Source organism: Marmota monax, unplaced genomic scaffold, assembly GCF_021218885.2.
Source record: "Marmota monax isolate L192 unplaced genomic scaffold, Marmota_monax_Labrador192_F-V1.1 WCK01_AAM20220418_F8-fsc00005, whole genome shotgun sequence".
NCBI classification, from domain to species: Eukaryota; Metazoa; Chordata; class Mammalia; order Rodentia; family Sciuridae; genus Marmota; species Marmota monax.
This window is the reverse complement of record NW_026692254.1, coordinates 27659260-27679140: the sequence shown is the minus strand read 5'-3', so window position 1 is coordinate 27679140 and position 19881 is coordinate 27659260. Positions and strand designations below refer to the sequence as shown.

The following is a 19881-nucleotide window of genomic DNA, read 5'->3' as shown; positions in this document are numbered from 1 at the left end:
TTTCATATATTTGATGGCCATTTGTACTTTTTCTTTTGAGAAGTGTCTGTTTAATTCATTTGCCTACTTATTAATTGGGTTATTTGATTTTGGGGTATAGTTTTTGAGCTCTTTATATATTCTAGATATTAATCCTCTGTCAAAAAAATAGCTCGGGGCCAGGTTGTGGTTCAGTGGTAGAATGCTCACCTAGCATGCATGAGGTACTGGGTTTGATCCCGGCACCACATAAAAATACAAAACAAATAAAATAAAGGTATTGTGTCCATAAAAAATAAAAGAAAAGAAAAAAAGAATAGCTAGCAAAGATTTTCTCCCCTTCTGTGGGTTTCTCTCTTCACATCTCTATTGTTTTCTTTGCTGTGCAGAAGCTTTTTAATTTGATGCTGTCTCATTTATTAACTCTTTGGCATTATTTCCTGAGCATTAGGAATCTATTGAGAAAGTTGTTGTCTATGCTTAAAAGCTGAAGTGTTGACCTTATGTTTTTTTGGTTTTTTTTTTTTGCTACCAGGGATTGAACCCGAGGTGCTTAATCACTGAGCTACATCCCCAGTCCTTTTTTGTATTTTATTGAGAGACAGGGTCTTGCTAAATTGTTTAGGACATTGCTAAATTGTTGAGGCTGGCTTTGAGCCTGCTGCAATCCTCATACCTCAGCCTCCTGAGCCACTGGGATTATAGGTGTGACCACCGTATCTGGCTTGAATCCATATTTTCTTCTAGGAGTTGCATAGTTCCTGGTCTAATTCTGAGGTCAATGATCTATTTTGAATTGATTTTTTTTGCGCAGGGGAAGAGATAAAGGTCTGGTTTCATTTTCTACATATGGATAATTGATTAGTTATCCCAGCATCATTTGTTAAAAAGATTGTCTTTTCTCCAAAGATGTTTTTGGCACTTTGTGAAAGGATCATATGACTGTGTCTGAGTTGTGTTTTCTATTTTGTACCATTGGTCTAAGTGTCTGTTTTTATGCCAGTACCACACAGTTTATTACTATGGCTCTGTAATATAATTTGAAGTCAATTATTGTGATACCTCCAGCATTGCTTTTTTTTTTTTTTTTTTTGGCTTAAAATTGCTTTGGCTCTTCGGGGTCTTTTATTCTTCCAAATGAAGTTTAGCACTGTTTTTTTCTAGTTCTATGAAAATGTCAATGATATTTTGATGAAGATTGCATCGAATCTGTGTTTTAGTCAGCTATTTTGCTGCTGTGACTAAAAGACCCAACCAGGCCGGGTGCAGTGGCCTGTGATCCCAGCCACTCGAGAGGCTGAGACAGGAGGATCTGGAGTTCAAAGCCAGCCTCAGCAATAGTGAGGCGCTAAGCAACTCTATGAGACCCTGTCTCTAAATAAAATATAAAATAGGGCTGGGGATGTGGCTCAGTGGCCGAATGTGCCTGGGTTCAATCCCTGGTACCCACCCACCCTCAAAAAAGACCCAACCAGAACAATTGTAGAAGAGGAAAAGTTTATTTAGGGGCTCACAATTTCAGAGGTCCTAAGGCAGTTGGTTGTAGGGTTGGTATGAGGGAGTGGTGAGTCTTTCTTAGAAAGGCGCTAGGGCGGGAAAGTGAGATTTTTCTTAAAGTGGCAGCTGTCACTTAAGATGGCCAAGATGCTAAGCAAGGACCTTATAGAGGGTCAGGAAAGTGAACAGGTGGGCATGGTTACATTCAAGGACTAAGCCTGGGAAGGACATATTTGTGGACAGCAGAGCATGTGAGACATGTGGAGGGTTGACTCCCTTAGAATTCTTGGGAGGCTCCTGAGATCCAGATTAGCATCTTCTGGACCCTAGGGGTATGTTGGTCTAATCTCTCCAGAGCAGATACCATCCAGCAAAGTCCCTAAGGTCTGATTAGTCATAGATTTAATCCCCTCTTAGAATTCGGCAGCATCCCCACCCTGGGAGTGCATTGATCTGGTATGTCCCGACAAAACTTCAACCAATGGCATTATCGATTCTGTCCTACCGTACACTGGTGAGAAGTGAAGTGAAAGGCTATTTCACCCAGCTTCAGTTTTAGGCCACTCCAGTTGGCAGCTTGGTGAGCACACAAAAAGAAAAGGGCTGGGGCTGCAGTAGAGGCTCAGTGGCAGAGTGCTTGCTTGGCATGTCTGAGGCCCTGGGTTCAATCCTCAGCACCACATATAAATAAATGAATAAAATAAAAGATCTATTGACAACTAAAAAATATTTTAAAAAAAGAGAAAGAAAAGGGCTAACAACGCCCAGCCCTTGTTCTCTTGTGCTCTCTCAGTACATCTTGAAAGAAGGACAGTTGGGCACAGGTGATGATGTTTTTGAGCACCTCAGTGGAGACAATTCTTTCATTTTTCATTAAGAATCTTTTTCCCAACTCTGGGTGCTGTGGCACATGCCTGTAATCCTAGCCACCAGGAGGCTGATGCAAGAGGAGCACAAATTCCAGGCCAGCCTTAGCAACTTAGTAAGGCTCTGAATGTGAGATTGTTTCTCAAAATAAAAAGAGCTAGGAATCTGGCTAGTAGTAAAGCACCTCTGGGTTCAATTCAATCCCTAGTACCAAAAACAAACAACAAAAAGTTTTCTTTCTTTTTTTTTTTTTAAGGTGTTCTTGGTGTGATACACACCCACACATTTCTTTCTCATTTTTAGCTCTGTGTGTGTGTGTGTGTGGTGCTGGGGATTGAACTTAGGGTCTCTTGTATGCTAGGCAAGCTGTCTACCATTGATCTGCTTCCCCAGCCCTTTATTTTTAAACAATTGTTATTGTTCCTTGTCTTTTGGAGGGTTAGGGTTTGTTTGTTTGATTTTTTTTTAAAGAGAGAGAGAGAGAGAGAGAGAGAGAGAGATAGAGAGAGAATTTTAATATTTATTTTCTAGTTTTCAGCGGACACAACATCTTTGTTTGTATGTGGTGCTGAGGATCGAACCCGGGCTGCACGCATGCCAGGCGAGCGCATTACCGCTTGAGCCACATCCCCAGCCCGAGGGTTAGGGTTTTTAGTTTGATTTTTTTTTTTCTCTTGTTTCTCTCCTTCTCCCACAGCCAAATTCTCTTGTTCTCTCTCCCTTTACTTCTTTTTTCTCCTTCTTCTTTATAGCCATCACTTGCTACATCTTTTGTTTTGCTTTATTTACATTTTGAACATTCTAAACTTTCTTTTACCTTCCTATCACATTTTCTTTTAATGAAATGCATTTTTACCATTTTTAGAACTATTTAGTTTATAAATCATTCATGTTCTTTCTGTTATTAGGATGGTTGATGGCATAGTTGACACCTGCTGTTTACTTTAATGTCAGATCTAATTCATGGCTATTTACTGTTTCTTCTGTTGGCAGTTGCTGACCCCACCTTTCCTGTTCCTGTGGTAACTAATATTGTAGATGTCACAGTAGGCACTAGTCTCTATTTTAATGCTGTATATTGTTTGCTTCAGTTGTTGCTATTCTTTGTTTCCCCCTTTTCTGTGAGGTGTAAAGACTGCTGCTGAACTAAACTGAGCCAGGCATACTTGGTCCACACACAAACTACCCACGCTCAAACTTCAGCAATACTTTAATACAAAGAAGACAGCTTTTTCGCTGCTGTGACCAAAAGGCCCAGCAAGAACAAATTTAGAGGAAAAGTTTATTTTGGGGTTCACGGTTTCGGAGATCTCAGTCCATAGATGGCTGACTCCATCCCTTAGGGCTTGAGAGGAGGCAGAACATCATGGTGGAAGTGTGTGGCAGAGGAAAGCAGCTGTGGACATGGTACCAGGAAGCAGAGAAAGAGAGAGCTCGTCTCCCCATGACAAATATAAATCCCAAAGTCATGCCCCAGTGACCCACCTCCTCCAGCCACACTCTACCTGCCTACAGTTACCACTCAGTTAATCCCTTTCAGGGGAATAATTTACTGATTGGCTTAAAGCTCGAATAACCCAATCATTTCACCCCTAAGAAAGTTTAGGGTTAATGTTATTATCTTACACATGAGCTTCTGGGGGGCATCTCATACCTAAACCATAGCAAATCCCAAACTAGTGACTAAGCCTAAAGTAGGAATGGCTAGGGGAGCTCTCAAGTCCCACTCATGGACACCCACTCTTAAAGAAAAAAAAATTAATAGAAACGCTGTGGATACCATATCTATGAAGGATCTCAATCTACATCACTCTAAGACAGTTTAGCAAGAGACTGTGGCCTAAAAATGCCCACAAATGAGAGAAAGTGAAACCTATCCCAATAGATGCATACAACACAGGAATAAAAGAAATGGGGGTAAAGAACAAGGTAACATAATGCCTTCTAGAGTTCATAATTCACCTGCAATTGAGTCCAAAGATATTGAAGTGGATGAAATACTTGATAAAGAATTCAAAAGAATAGCCAGGCATGGTGGTGCATGCCTGTAATCCAGCAGCTTGGAGGCTGAGCCAGGAAGACTGTAAGCTCAAAGGCAGCCTCAATAATAGCAAGTTACTAAGCAACTCAGTAAGACCCTGTCTCTAAAAAAATAAAAATAATTATTCCAAGAGAACAACTGAATGAATTAAGGTAGTCAGTACAGAATATGAATGAGATATTCAATAAGGAGATAGATAATGAAAAACAACTGAATGAAAATCTTAAAAAATGAAAGACCCAATAAATAAAATAAAATGTTCAGTTGAAAGTCTAAAAGAATAGATTATGCTGAAGATAGAACCTCAGAGCTGGAAGACAAAGTGGCCAACATTGAACATTCAGACAGTATTAAAAGAAAATAAGTAACCATAAGTAGAATATTTAAGAATGCTGGAATGACATTAAGAGACCAAATTTAAGAATCGCTGAAATTGAGGAGGGTTGTGAGATAAGGTTAATGTTACTGGTAAACTTTTTAAGGAAATAATAACAGAAAATATTCCAAACCTTGAGAATTAAATGGACATTCAGATACAGCAGGCATTTAGAACCCTAAATGGACAAGACCAAAAAAGAACCTCTCCAAGAGAGATAATTAAAATGGCTAACACACAGAGCAAGGATAGAATTTCAAAAGACTCAAGATAAAAAACATCAGAGTCAAGCCAATCAGAATTACTTCTGATTTCTCAACACAAACTTTAAAATCTAGAAGGGCTTGGAACACATCACCATCAACAGTTATAATAACTGCAACAATATGGTGAGAGCAGGAGTTAAATAAACCAAATAGTTCTAAAAGATGGTAAAATACATTTCATTGATTTCATCATATTCTAGTCAGAATGGCAATAATCAAGAATACAAGTAACAATATATGTTGGTAAGGATGTGGGGAAAAGGGTATACCCATATGTTGCTGGTGGGACTGCAAATTGGTCCAACCACTCTGGAGATTCCTTAAAAAACTAAGAAGGGAACTACCATTTGACCCAGTTATTCCACTCCTCGATATATATCCAAAGTTAAAATCAGCCATACTACAGTGACGCAGCCACATCAATGTTTGTAGCAGGTCAATTCACAATAGCTAAGCTATGGAACCAACCTAGGTGTCCTTCAACAGATGAATGGATAAAGAAAATGTTATACGCAATGCAAAATTACTCAGCCATAAAAAAATGATTTTCTGACATTTGCTGGTAAATGGATGGACCTGGAGACTATCATGCTAAGTGAAATAAAAGCCAAGCCCAAAACAACCAAAGGTCGAATACTCTCTGATATGCGGATGCTAACATACAAAGGGATAGTAGAAGGGGAAGAATAGAAGTTAAGTGGACTAGACAAAGGGGAATGAAAAGAAGGGAGTGGGGACAGGAATAGGAAAGACAGTGGAATGAATCTGACATACTTTTCCTATGTACATATATGAATGTATCTCAGTGAATCTCCACATAATGTACAACCACAAGACTGGGATCCTAATTAGAGTAAGATATAGTCCATGTTTGTATAAATGTCAACATATATTCTGCCATGCATAACTAAAAAAAACCCATAGATTTCATTAAGAGAAAGAAAATGTGGTAGGAAAGTAAGTTTAGAATGTTCAAAATGGAAACAGAAATAAAGCAGAAAATATCCAAGAAAATAATTGTCAACAAAAATAGCTACATTCGGGGCTGGGATGTGGCTCAAGCGGTAACACACTCGCCTGGCATGCGCGGGGTGCTGGGTTTGATCCTCAGCACCACATAAAAATAAAGATGTTGTGTCCACCGAAAACTAAAAAATAAATATTAAAAAAAAATAGCTACATCCAGCAAAACTATCCTTCAGAACTAAAGAAATAAAATCTTCCAAGATAAGCAGAAACTAAAAGAATTCATAACTACTAACCCAGCACTACTAATACTATGCACAGAAGAAATAAAAACATGGGGATCGGGGTGGGGGATAGATGTTATGAAGATCAGTAGAGGAAAGGGACCAGTGGATCGAGGGAGGGAAACACTAAGGAATAATATTGTCCAAAGTAATTATGTGTAACAAGTCTCATTATTATGTACAACTATAATGCACCAATAAAATATGGGAAAAAAGCTTTTAAAAGTAAAAACAGCTGGGAATATAATTCAGCGATAAAGCACCCCTGGTTCAATCCCCAGTACCAAAAATAAACAAATGTGTGTGATGGACTAATTAATGTGATGAAGCGAATTTCAAGGTAACACAATCAAGGTTCAATTTGTGGCATAGGCTTTGCCGGCAGATCTATAGTATCAGGAGCAAAAAAGTGGAGCAGAAAGATTTGAAACACTTGCAGTGTGGCCAGAGAGTGCTGTTTCAAGTTACAATCAAGGTTACACCTGCAGCAAGCAGAACCAGCTTACAGGTGGCCACGTGGGCTCCAGCAAGGCTGTAGGCATGGGGCCCAATGCTGGACATGGAGCTGAAGGAATTCAGTTTGCCTGCTGGGTTTTGGTCTTGCATTGGTCCGATTCCTCATGATTGCTCTATTTCTCCCCTTTGGAATGGGAGTTCACCTAATGCCATTGTATCTTGGAAGTGCATAACTTGCTCTTATTCTTTTGATTTTTACAGGTGCTCACAGCTGAGTTTGCTTTGAGTTTCAGAGGATTTGGGCTTGGACAATGCCAGAATTCTTTGACTATGGCTACTGTTAAGAGATGGACTGAATGTATTTTGCATTGTGATATGGACATGAGCCTTTAGAGTCCAGGTCCTTGTTATGGTTTGAGTTTCAAATGTCTTCCTAAAGCTCAGGTCTCAGAGTCTTGGTCCCCAGCTGAGGGTGTTGTTGGGTGGTGGAACCTTTAGGAGGTGGGACCTAATATAAGGAAGTAAGGTCCCTAGGGACATGCCCTAGAAGGGGCTATTGGGGCCCTGCCCTTCCTCTTTTTGATTCCTGATTGCCAAGAGGTAAGCAGCCTGGCTCCCCACCACAATGTTCTGCCTTGCCATAGGCCCCCAAACAATGAAGCCAAACAACCATGGACTGAAATAGTGAGCCAAAATAAACCTTTTCCTTCTTTTGTTTTTGACCTATTTGTCACAGGAATGGAAAGCAAGCACATCTCTGAAGGGAGAAATAGGAGTTTTCACTTGGAATTTGATTTATAAGACAATAGGAGGAATCAGACCTAAGGCCACTCCAGGCTTGAGTACTTTAAAGGGAGTTGGGAGTCAGCTCAACAGCAAGTTGCTCCAGCTGCTCCACAGGCCCCTCCAGTTGGAAACCACATGCCGGGTGATGTTCTCCCCAGGAGCGGGCCAGACTGGGATGGGAGTTGGTTGGCTCTGAAGACAGACCTCGAAATGGGGTTGCTCTGGAAATGACTAGAGCTGGACCCTGGTCACAATTAACCTGCGATAATAACATTAAAGTGCTGAATGCCAAGTAGCCAGAGATGATTTTATTGTTAAACAGAGAAGACAAAACATTCTCTTGCATATGCATCCTTTAATTTCACGCACTGGGCTTCACAGTTTACAAAGCACTGTTTATGCCATCCCAGTCTTATAGCAACTTCTGAAGCACCCCATGAGGTACTTTCCTTTCTGTTCTCATAAGCGAGGCAGTGGCCTTCTGACCTGCCAAGGTTATAGTCAGGGTGTTGCTGTAATGGGATCCCATCTTATAGTTCCCTGTTTCAGGTTGCCTGAGTTACAGCTCCAGCTGCACAGCCGTCCACCTGACCTCTCGAACAACGGGCAGGACTAGGAAGAGACAGATTCCATGAGGGGAATTTGATTACCACAAGGTATTCCAGAGGGAATCTGAAAACTGGCTAGGGAGATTTGGGACCAGGTCGCCAATTTCTCTTAAGCCCATGGGGACCTGGATGACTTCAATTTCACCTGTTGAACTTTTTTGGTCCCATCAATCCCTGGTCATTCCTGTTCTAGGCACACTGCTGGAATACCTTGATGTTGAGTTTGGAATTGCTATGCCCAGAGAAACCACTCTCAGAGCAATTCTGTCCAGGACATGCAGAGGATCTGGTCAGGCTTAGCAGCATTTGTAGTTGTAAATCCTTCAACTGGGGCCCGTCCTAACTAGCTAATGAGCTTCTTCCGTGTGTAAGTTCTGCTGAAGGGACGCCTCCTGGAGAAGGCTTGACTGAATGGAGATTCTTCTGAAGTAGAGGGAAACACATCCACATCCTCATCTAGAAAAAGGTAGAGAAGAGACTGTGGACTGAACAAAAGAAAATGGGCTTGAACAGCAAAGGGTCACACACACAAATAAATTTAAGAAAATCAGTACTGTGTTACCCTCACTTGTGATAATGCTCTTCACCTTTCATGCTTGGGCATCAGGTTGACAACAATAAGCCACTGTGGAAATGCAAAGTACTTGAACTTGTGTTTCCTCAATTTTCTGTATTGTACATTCTTTTAGGTTTTGGATCTGTGGGGGTTATACTACTTTGCATGACTTACAGAGACCTCCACATCCTGTGTTCCTCCTCCCATGTTACAGAAGAAAACATTTCTAGCCAGTGCAATGAACAGCAAATCCTGTGCTTTTATAGAGGGCCTGAGAAAGGGCACAAGGAAGGGGAATAGCCTACTGGCAGGAATGGCTGTCTCTGAACATAACATTTCTGTGGCCCAAGTGCTTTCCTGTTCAGATTCTAAGATTACAGACAAGCAGTGTCATGGTGTCCCAATGCTGTCACCATCTTCAAAACTGGTAGGATCTTGAGAAGGTTTTTGTTCAGATGCACCCAAGCTTTACTGAAGCTTCTCTGGGAAGGGTACACAACATCTGAGGCACAAAGCCATCTATCCCTTACTTGGCATCCCCAAGATTCCTCCAAAATTGATTTGCTTGGCAACCCTGAGTGAATTCTCCAAGTCACCCACAGGGGAGCACCGTGGCCCTGATAAAAGTTACCAGGACCTTTAACAAGGAGATTACCTCTGGTGTCCTTGCTCTGAGAGGAAGGCATCTTCCCCTGAAACAGCAGCGGAGACTGGGTCAGAGCCTGTAGACCACTGGCCGAGAGGCAGCTTCGCACAGCACAGCCAGGAGGTGGGGTGGAGCCTGAGGAGATGCCACATGTTAAGTGCAGCCCCACAGGGTCCCAAACAGAGACGCTTGGCCCTTCCCAAGTTCTAAATGCCTCCTCCCAAATACTCTGCCCAACAGAAACCACATGGCAGATGGGTTTCAAAAATAAACTCACCAGAAACAAACACTTCGTTGTCCCCTGTGGAGGGACACAGTGGCATGCTCCAACTTGGAGACCCCTCTTCGTGCTTACTGGCTTCTGAATCTTCACTCAGGGCACTGCACACTCTTTTGGGCCCACACTCAGCTTCTTCCTTGGCAGACAGGAGTCTTTTCCTGGAGCCCAGCCCAAACTGTCCCCATGAGAAGACCTCCTCAACCTTAGGAATACTGTCCCTGGGAGGTGACTGGTCTGGCAGCTGACACACTCCCTCGAGCTCAAAATCCTCCAACATGGGAGCCTTGTGATGGCCAAGCTCAAGACCTTGCTCCCTTCCCTCGGGCTCAAGCAGTGACAAGCCCCCAGGAAGGTCTGCGCTGGCCTCACCCCGCCCAGCAAAGGTTCCAGTGCTGTAGTCTACGGCCCTCTTCCTCCGAGGCCAGTCTTTAATTGTGTCAGGTGTGGTCTTCCCACTGTGCTTGGGGGATGGTGTCCAAGGAACCCCAACATCTGTTTGAAATGGAGAGGGCGTACTGGAGGGGCAGCGGGTGGGGGTATAGGACTGGCAGATATAGGTTTGTCCCTTGCTTTTGCCAGGTGTGCTGTGTGAGGGGCGGAGGCAGGGGGGTGACATGTAGGTGGGTTCAGGTTTGTTGGAGGACCTGCTGCCTCTGGAAACACTGAGATCAGGGAAGGAGCCCTCCTCCCCCAAGGGGCTCTCTTCCTTTCCTATGGCATCAATTTCAAACACAGAGCTGGGATCTACCTTTTTGATCCTAAGTTTGGGAAGGCCAGAGGCTTGCATCTCCAGCTCCACCTCATAGGTCTGAGGGCTGGCAGGGTCCTTGGAATGCCACACAGAAGATTCCAAGCTCTCCAGTTGTGCTGTGGCCTGGCACCATCTTCTGTCTGAGGTGCAGCACAGGGAGGAGGACAGTACCACAGGAGAGCTGGGCTCAGACGAAGGGAAAGGCAGAAGCACCCCAGGATCAGACACAGAGGGCTTCTCACTGGTAACCTCTGTCCTGAGCCCCTCACCATCTTCCTCTGGTGAGACACCACTTTTCACATGGTGGTTCTCCTGGCCACGGTGTTTGGCATTATCAAGCAGAGTGAGGTATTCTGTGTCACTTACAACAAGCAAAGGAGAAGATCCATGCCAGTCAGTTCCCAAACCAGGACCCAGGTAACTCTGTCCTTCAGGAGAAGACTGAGGAGAGAGGCTCCCTTCCTTCTGGCACTTTCTAGATCCTGTGATGGCAGCTGGGCTGTGGGTTGTGTTGACCACAGGAACCACAGAGGGGCTAGGCTGGCATTTTGGGGAGCCTTGTTCAGGATTAGAGGTCTTTCTACACCGTCTCTCAAGTTTAGAAGGCCGTGGAGGTGGGATGGTGCCAGATGTAGCTCTCTGTGGGATTTTGTGGGGAGTTGAGGGAATAGGACAGGAGAGAGAAGTGGCTGTGCTGGGTGACATCTGGGGCTCTTTCCAATCCAGTTCTCCAAGGGGAGGGGATACTGCCAAAGATTTTCTAAGTGGACTCCTAGAAACATCATCTGTGGGAGAGGGAAACTGTTTCTTTGGGGAAATGGGTAGGGAAGAAGTATCCCCTGGTCTCTTTGGGGTTTTGACAGCTATGTCCTTTAGTGTCTGTGCTAGCTCGTCTGCTTGAGAAACTCTGAGGAGATAGGGCTGTTGGTGTTTTTGATTCTGGGGTGTGCCCGTGAGGGGTGCTGCCCTTGAGGGTGTTCTGAGGGAGTATCTGACAGGAGTCAGATACCCATTCCTGAGCTGGGCACTTGAGGGAGCTGGGGATGCTGGACAGCAGGGGCTTTCTGGACTGGAGTTCACTGAATGTGACCATATACAATTTGGCAAAAATCCAGGTGGCTGAGCACCTGGCCTGCTGGGAGTTTTTGGTATGTCTGTTTCAACAGGAGAGGCCCCTTCTCCTGCCAAGGAGGATCCTTTCTGAGGAGTGACTTTTGATTTCAATCGTGTCCCATAGCCATGGGAGGAAGGGTCTTTTAAGGACTCCTGCTTTGCAGGTGTTGTTTCTGCAGGGGAGTGTGCAGAGCATAAATCCTTAAGCATTCTTTTTGGAGTATCCTCTGGAGTCCGTGGTGTATGAGGGAGCCTTCTCGGTGTAGTATTAGAAACATTTGGAGATTTCCGGTAACTCTTCTTGGGAGTCTGAAAAGAAAAATGCTTATTTTAGCGCCTGATTATTATTGTAACTTGTATTCTCTAAATAGTGTCTTTGTAATCTTTCAGACAATGAGAAAAGCAAACTGGAGACTTAAAGTCGACCAAATAGTAATCTATTTCCTTCTCTAAAACCTGATTCTGATTTTACTTTTCCACTATTTCCAGGACAAAGCACTATATCCAATCTTTGTTCCCTTAGAACATGCAATTTTAATATCAGCATACTACGCTAAACCATGCTTTGCTTCTGTCTAATTTCACCACTCAGAACTATCATTAGACTCCCCTTCTCTTCAAACAAAACAATAATTTCCTTTGCCTCCTGTATCCTCCAGGAGCCACCTCATCTGCCCTTAGCTCCACTCAACTGTGTGTGCTGAATACCTACTATGTGCAGACACTGTGGTGGGGAGGGCTTTGGAGTATACAGACACATGAGGTATTGCAACAATGATCAGGGCTCAGAAAGGACATTCCCAACCAAAAAAGTAATTAAAAACTCTAACAAATTAAAAAAAAAAAAAAAAAAAAGTTAAAAACTCCTTCTTGCAAAAAAAGTAGTTAAAAACTCTAACAGATGAGGAGGTCAAGCACTTTTTTCCCTCTACATCCTTACTAGATCATTTCAAGTGAATCCTGGTCTAGAGGACATTTCGTGTTCAGTGCTGTGTGGACAGGTGATAATAGTGTAGCTAACACAACTGTCAGGGACATGCAAAGATAACAAAGGAGGCTCGGGGACAGGAAGGACTTGTGAATTGGATGTTCAAGAATGGGTATCAAGGGGCTGGGTTGTAGCTCAGTGCTAGAATGCTTGCCTTACATGTGTGAGGCCCTGAATTTGATCCTCAGCACCATATATAAATAAAAATAAACATCTTATGTCCACCTATAACTAAAAAAATAGTAAAAAGAATGGGTATCAATAGGAGTAAGCAAAGGCTGGAAAAAATAAAGGCAAAGACACAAATAGAAAGAACAACAGCTATGTGTGAACAGACTATAGCCTGATACTGCTGAGCAGGAGTGTCAAGCAGGGAGGGCCCAAAGTCTTAGGCCAGCTTGGTGGGCAGTGACCAGACCACAGACCTGTCTCGGGGAGGGGAACTGATCTAGGTCATGTAGATCTGTGGTTTTCAAAACTTTCCCCAGAGTTTTGTCCTTTCCTAGACTCTAAGCAGTTTACCTGGGTTTTTCAAACAAAGACTATTTTAATACAAGGGTTCCATTTTAATGGAACTATTTTAATACAAGGGTTCCATTTTAGAAAAACTTAGCTTTATCGGATAAGGAGTCTACAAAGTATAAAGCAAAGCAAACATTTTGAGCAAAGTCAAATGAATGTTTTCCTTGGAAAGATCACTCTGACCTCTGTGTGGAAGACGGATTTGAAAGGGAAAAGGCTGTTGAAATGTTCCAGGTAGAACTGAACTAGAACAGGAATTGCAGGGATACAGAAGAAGGAAGGGGTAAATAAAATGGGCAGAATTCATCTGGTTGGTTATGCCCTGGGAAAGGAAGAAGTCAGGGGTCACTTCCAGGTTTCTGTACAGAGTGGACAATCAAACAGAAATGGATGAATGACTGCTATACATTTCAGAAAAACACATATGTGGTAAATAATACAAAGAGTAGATGAAACCCATCTCTACCTCTCTACAACCATGCCCTCAGCAAACCTGCTGCTTTAAGTTCCATTCCATGTGCTCAGTGATGACTCATGTGGCACAACCCAACCACACCACATCTCTTAACTATTTACAGGCTACCTGCTTTTTTCCTTCCTGGACTCTATGTTCTATGTATACCTGGTAAGCTGTGGGTACCTCAGAACCCAAACTACTTCTTGGAGACTTTTTATTTCGGGCCGAACCCTTCTCCGAGGGACTGATCATTTCAGACACTGCCCCAAAGAAAAGCCTCTTTGGAGACCGAATACTTTGGGCTGGAGAATTTTCTCTTTGGCCTGAAAAATCAAAAACAATAACTTTTACTTTTTTTTTTTCAATACCTGCCCTCCCAATACTATTGAAACAGCCAGTCCACACAAGAAAAGACAATGTTTCAGAGCAACTGGTGCGGAAAATCCCACCTAATTATGTCTAGAACGCAATGATCATTGCCTTCCTGAAGTTTAATAGATTAGTCCCAAGTCCTATGTTAGAAAACGCAGGCAACTGAAATAACTTAATTTGTAATTATAAATATATTTTAATTTTTTAGTATAAATACAAAAAATACTTCTATTATGTTAATTGTGGACAAAAGAATGAAAATAGACACCACCCATCTCTACCTATGATACTTGTGTGCAGCATCTGGCCATATGGCATAAATTATGGCTGATCAAGTTGTGGGAATCCAAGAGATGAATGGTTAGAGTCAAAGGACTGTTGTTCATCTAGTCATCACTCTGAACCTTGACTATATCTACCTCTTCTATTTCTCCAAAATCAAGAAAGAAAATGTCAGATTGTATGCTTCTTTTCCCAAAAACACTTCCCACCAAGTCAGCATGGATTTGTGAAGCTAGGTGGGCCCGTGTTACCTGACTTGTCTTGATGGAAGGAGTGGACTCTTTGCACACTTCGAGACTTTGGCTGAGATATAGAGTAGAAGGAACCAGAATTTGTTCTGCTAAATGACAACTGCTTGATTCGAGGACTTCGTCTCAAACTTATTTCTGCAGAACCAGAAACAGAATTAGTATCTAGGGAGAACTACAAGTTTAGAATTTTCCCATACTGTCAGAAATGGGCAAAATTTATGTAATACCACAAACAGGATGGAAATTCAACAGTGGCTATAAGCGATTTTGAAGTCTCTCTTAAATAGCTAAAGGGGTTTGATATATGGTCCCAATAAGGTATTAAAAAAAAAACAAAACACTGGCCCACTTTCAGAAGTCTTATAAACTGCCACCTGATATAGGGTGAAAAAAAAAGGTATGTATAATGTGCCATTTGTTAAAAAACAAAAAACACAAACAGGCTTCATATGTGCATGCTACTTATATTTGTATCGAAATTATACTGGTAAGAGTATATGCTATGTATAAACAAAGTATATCTGAGTTGTGGGATTATCAAGTAATTTTTCAAAATTTTGTCTTCTTTATACATTCAATTTTTCTACAACATAAATTACTTGAGCAATTAAAAAAAGAAGTTTGTGAAAATCCCTCCTTTCATATATATTTTCTAAATGAGCCATAGCATTGTGTGTGACACGGTAGTTTAGCTCCCCCAGTCACACTTCTATTACATAAAAATATTTCTTCTTCAGAATTCAATTAATTCCATGTAAAAGAACATTCACTTATAAATAGTGAGCTACACTGTGTACCTGTGGCCATCAATTTCTGTAAATTGAGGATATGCTGAGTACAGAAATGTTTATGTAGAAGCTGGCAGAATGTAGAAGTATAGTGGTAGTACTCACCATCTTCTCCTTTTATAGGAGACTCTTCTACAACATCAATATTAGGACCAGGATCAGAAGACCTTAAGGAATAATCAGCATAAGGATTCAATATTATTATAATTAATGCACATTAAAACTAGAGACAGGTTTTCATTTAACAAGATAACAAAGAACAGTGTTTGACAATATTAGTGTTCGTAAGCAGTCTCATACATGATTATTATTATTTTTTGGTATTGGGGATTAAACCTAGGGTCTTGAGCATTTAAGCACAAACTCTACCATTGAGCCATATCCTCATTCCAACATATCAATATTATTGTGAGATGGTTGGCATGCTTTTAAAAAAAAGCAATTTTATAACATCAAAATTATTCTAAAATATATTAATACTTTTTTTTTTTTTTTTTTTGTACTAGGGATTTACCTGGGGCCCTTAATCACTGAGCCATATTCTAGCCCTTTTTATTTTGAGACAGGATCTCACTAAATTGCTTAGGGCCCCAAATCTCCAAGTTGCAGGGATTCCAGGTATGTACAACCACATCTAGCAGCTCAAGTTTCCATTTAAGAGCTTTAATTTCTGCCATTTTGTCAAGGACTTCTTACCCACCAATTTTACTGTAAACTTTCACCAGTATGTAACACCTGTCAACAAATAATGACAAGATGGAGTTTGAGCAAGATGAAAAAGATGTGCTTCTTATTCCCTTTAAAGTATGGCTAAAAACCTTGGACATTATATATAAAAGAGGAGACGACTCTGAAAGGTAGAGAGACGGCAACTTAGCTGAGGACTTTAGGACCTGAGAAAAGATGGTGCAGTGAGCTCCCCTTTTTTCAGCTGCACACATCCTAGCTGGGTTCGGGAGAAGCTGAAAATGTAGATATGCCGATAGATAGACAGATAGACAGACAGGTGGATAGAAACAAACAAACAAACAAAAAACAAACAAACACCCAATGCCACACAGAGAGACAGCTTTCTCAAGCCAAAGAACCAGGAAAGAGGCAGCCTAGCAAGACAGAATACTTCAGATAACTACCCTTCTCAACTGATCATTGCAGAAAAAACTGCAGCCTCACCCATACCTCTGTCAGCAGAGGCTGAGCTGGGATCCTAGACTTCTTGCTTTGCCTGGCAGGAATGGGGACATACATTTTGCATATCAACAGGTGAACTGATTTAAAAACTGCAGACTATTCATTTGATGGATACTACCCAGCAATGAAAAAGGATGAACTCCTGATATAAGCAACAACAAATCTCAATGATACCAAGTAAAAGAGGCCAGACAAGAGTATACTCTGTATGGCTCTCCTGCCCACACAATATTATATAGTCCTTTGTAGTTAATAAGCAACATGGTTAAGATTGAAGTCTGGATTGAAGGTCAAGAGAAGGCAAACAGTGGCCCCCAAGATCACGGTGAAGATAGTTTGAGTGTATGCAGAAGCCTGGACAAGGATGTCACTCACCTGCCCTTGATTTGTCTATGAAGTAGTCTCTTGGAGACTTGCTTATGTACTGGAGTCTCAGCCACACTCTTAGTCAGCAGTTTGTGATAACCTAAAATGTAAAAAAAGGAACTGAATTTATATATGGTCTATTAGCTAGCTAGAGTAGATCTTTTTAAGTTTTGTCTTTATAAAACTCAATGGGATAGAAAGTTTATCAACATTATTAGAGATTAAATAATGACAGGCCAATGTAAAATACTTCAAAATTATTTATCACATAAGCAATCCTAAAAAATGAAAAGTGCTCACTTCTTAAGACTAACATACCTATCCACCTCATTAGTGGTTCTTATGAAGAAATAATATGTAAAAATAAGGACATGCCATGCAAGTATTAATTATTAAGATAAATCTAGTTGGCATAAGATATCTCAGAATAGGTAGCCAAGCTACACAAGGGGAGATCTGGTTTAGAGTAAGTTAAAAATGACAAAATTGCTCAGTGGTGGAGTGCCTTCAAAGTCCTAGGTTTGATTCCTGGCACACACACAAAAGGGTGACATCAGCCGAAATGATGGAGAAGGACCTCTGAAAAAAACCCTCCTCTTAAGGAGAAAGAACTCTGGAAAAATTAGTTATTTTTAGAACTCTGGAGATTAGCTAAAGGTTTGCAGGAAAAATGGCCAACTCTCAGGAAGTACAGTGAGGATTGTGGTACTTTAACCTGCCCTAGTCCCAATTCCCATTCCCTAGCCCTGTGGTCACCTTGAAAACCAACAGCCCTATAGTTTCTGGATGGGGCAGAATGGGATTAGAGCTCCTCCAAAGCACTGCTCCCAGACACCTGTCATCATTTGACCCTACAGTTCCCTGGAAAATCCTACTCTCAAGACTGGTCTCTACTTACCAGACTTAGGACTCACCTGGTATAAACTACCTTTTCCCAGGAAGCAAGTGGTTTATTGAAAGTGTTAAATATCACAGCTGCCTGAGGTGGTGATAATATGTGGGGAAGAATTCTACACCCAACAAAACCACAGTTCAAAACCAAAGGAGAGGGCTGGGGTTGTGGCTCAGTGGTATAAAGCTTGCTGAGCATGCATGAGGCATTGGGTTTGATCTTGGCACCACATAAAAATAAACCAAAATAAAGGTATTGTGTCCATCTACAACTAAAATATATATGTAGGAAAAAACCAAAGGAGAAACCGACATATTCCCAGATTAAAACAAAACCAAAAGCTGTGGTTGTAGCTCAGTGGCAGAGTGCCTGCCTAGCATGTGTGAGGCATTGGGTTCAATTCTCAGTACCACATATTAATAAACAAACAAACAAACAAATAAAATAAAGGTTCATTGACGACTAAAACAATATTTTGGATGTGATGGCGCATGCCTGTGATACCAGTGACTTGGGAGGCTGAGGCAGAAGGATCACAAGTTTAAGGCTAGCATGGGCAACTTAGCAAGATCCTGTCTCAAAATGAAAACATAAAAAAGAGATGGGAGTGGACTGGGGTTGTGGCTCAGTGGTAGAGCACTTGCCTAGCATGTGCGAGGCCCTGGGTTTGATCCTCAGCACCACATAAAAATAAACAAACAAAATAAAGGTATTGTGTCCAACTACAAGTAAAAGATAAATGTTTAAAAAAAAAAAAAAAAGAGCTGTTTTACAAAAACTGGAGTGGTAAGGTACTTCTGGGTTTGATCCCAGTCCAAGAAGAAACAACAACAGGGCTGGGGTTGTGGCTCAAGTGGTAGCACGCTCTCCTAGCATGCTTTAGGCACTGGGTTCGATTCTCGACACCACATAAAAATAAAAATCTTGTGTCCACCTAAGACTAAAAAATAAAAAAAATTAAAAAAAGAAACAACAACAAAACCCAAACAGAATTTATCACCAGATGGCCTGTCCCGCACATAGTACTAAAAGGGAATCCTTCAGGCTGACAGGAAAGGGCAAAAGAGTAATTAAAATGCAGAAGAAGCATTAAAGTAAACTGGATCTGATAAAAAAAAAAAAAAAAAAAAAACTTATAAAAGACAGTATTAAAATTTTTTTTGTTTACAACTTTTTCTCACCCTGTGATTTAAAAAATGAAACCAATATAAATCTATATTGACATGGGCTGGGGCTGGGGCTCAGTGGTGAGTGCTCGCCTGGCATGCATGAGGCACTGGGTTCGATCCTTAGCACCATATGAAAGTAAAATAATTGATATTGTGCCCACCTATAACTAAAAAATAAATACTAAAAAAATATCTGTATTGACAGACATAAAATATAGAGATATCATTTGTATGACAGCACAAAGGACAAGAAATAGAATTACATAGGAGCAGTTTTTGTAAAACTAAAATCAAGCTGGTATCAATTAGAACTTGGCTGTTTAAATTATTAATTGTAATCCCAAGGGCAGGAACTCATGCACAAAGATGGAGAGGAAAGCTCTAGGGATTGGTGACACTATCAAAACAACTGATAAGCTACAAAGAATCAAATACTTGGGAACTTTGAAACCTACCTGAACATTTATTAGAACCAGGAGGTGCTTGGTGAGGAGAGGCTGCTGATATTTAGAAGGAATGAAGCCCATGACCAGGGACTGCCCCCTTTCCTCAGCCCCACTGCAGCTGTGGGACAGCAATCCCCATTCTAGGAGCAGCTGGCTGGTGTTAGGGCAGACAGCAGTTCTCCTAAAGTCCGGAATTGTATCCTTTGGTCAGTCTAGGGATACTGTGGGACTGATGCACACAGCATGGTTTCTGCCCTCTCAGGCTGCAGTGGCTTTCTCTAAAGTACCTACTGTAAGATTTAAAAGGACAGAAATGCCTTCTCTTCACCCCATTTTGGAAGCCAGAAATTTAAGGAAATCTTTATCAGGTCACTGGCTGGCCACAGAAGAAAACAGAAACTTCAGTAACCACACACAACAAGGAGTACACACTTCACAAAAAATAGTTTGGAAAAGCTACAAAAGGAAAGCAGCAGCCCGCAAAAAGCAAAAATCAGCCATCCCTGAGGGGGCTTGGAGAATCAGATTTCTATAATTAGCATATCATAGTATCCTTCCTTCCTACTTCTTGACAAAAAATTACAAAGTATACAAAGAAATAGGAAAGTATGGCCCTCTCATAGGAAAAAGAATTTGACAGAAATCAAAATTACCTAATCTGAGCAGAAAGAAAAAAGAATGAGGA

The 19881-nt window shown here is 41.5% G+C and overlaps 1 protein-coding gene across 1 annotated transcript in view; it reads right to left on the bottom strand.

The window, feature by feature from the left end:
• Positions 1 to 7804: 7804 nt before the first annotated feature.
• Ticrr (TOPBP1 interacting checkpoint and replication regulator) overlaps positions 7805 to 19881 on the bottom strand; it is a 41005-nt gene continuing 28928 nt past the window's right edge. The window contains exons 16-22 of the mRNA XM_046437218.2: positions 16699 to 16789; positions 15238 to 15299; positions 14345 to 14479; positions 13605 to 13762; positions 9606 to 11781; positions 9338 to 9463; positions 7805 to 8582 (exon numbers count right to left, since the gene is read on the bottom strand). Of these exons, the coding sequence (XP_046293174.1) occupies positions 8470 to 8582; positions 9338 to 9463; positions 9606 to 11781; positions 13605 to 13762; positions 14345 to 14479; positions 15238 to 15299; positions 16699 to 16789 (2861 nt within the window). The 3' untranslated portion in view covers positions 7805 to 8469. The remainder of the gene's footprint in view (positions 8583 to 9337; positions 9464 to 9605; positions 11782 to 13604; positions 13763 to 14344; positions 14480 to 15237; positions 15300 to 16698; positions 16790 to 19881) is intronic.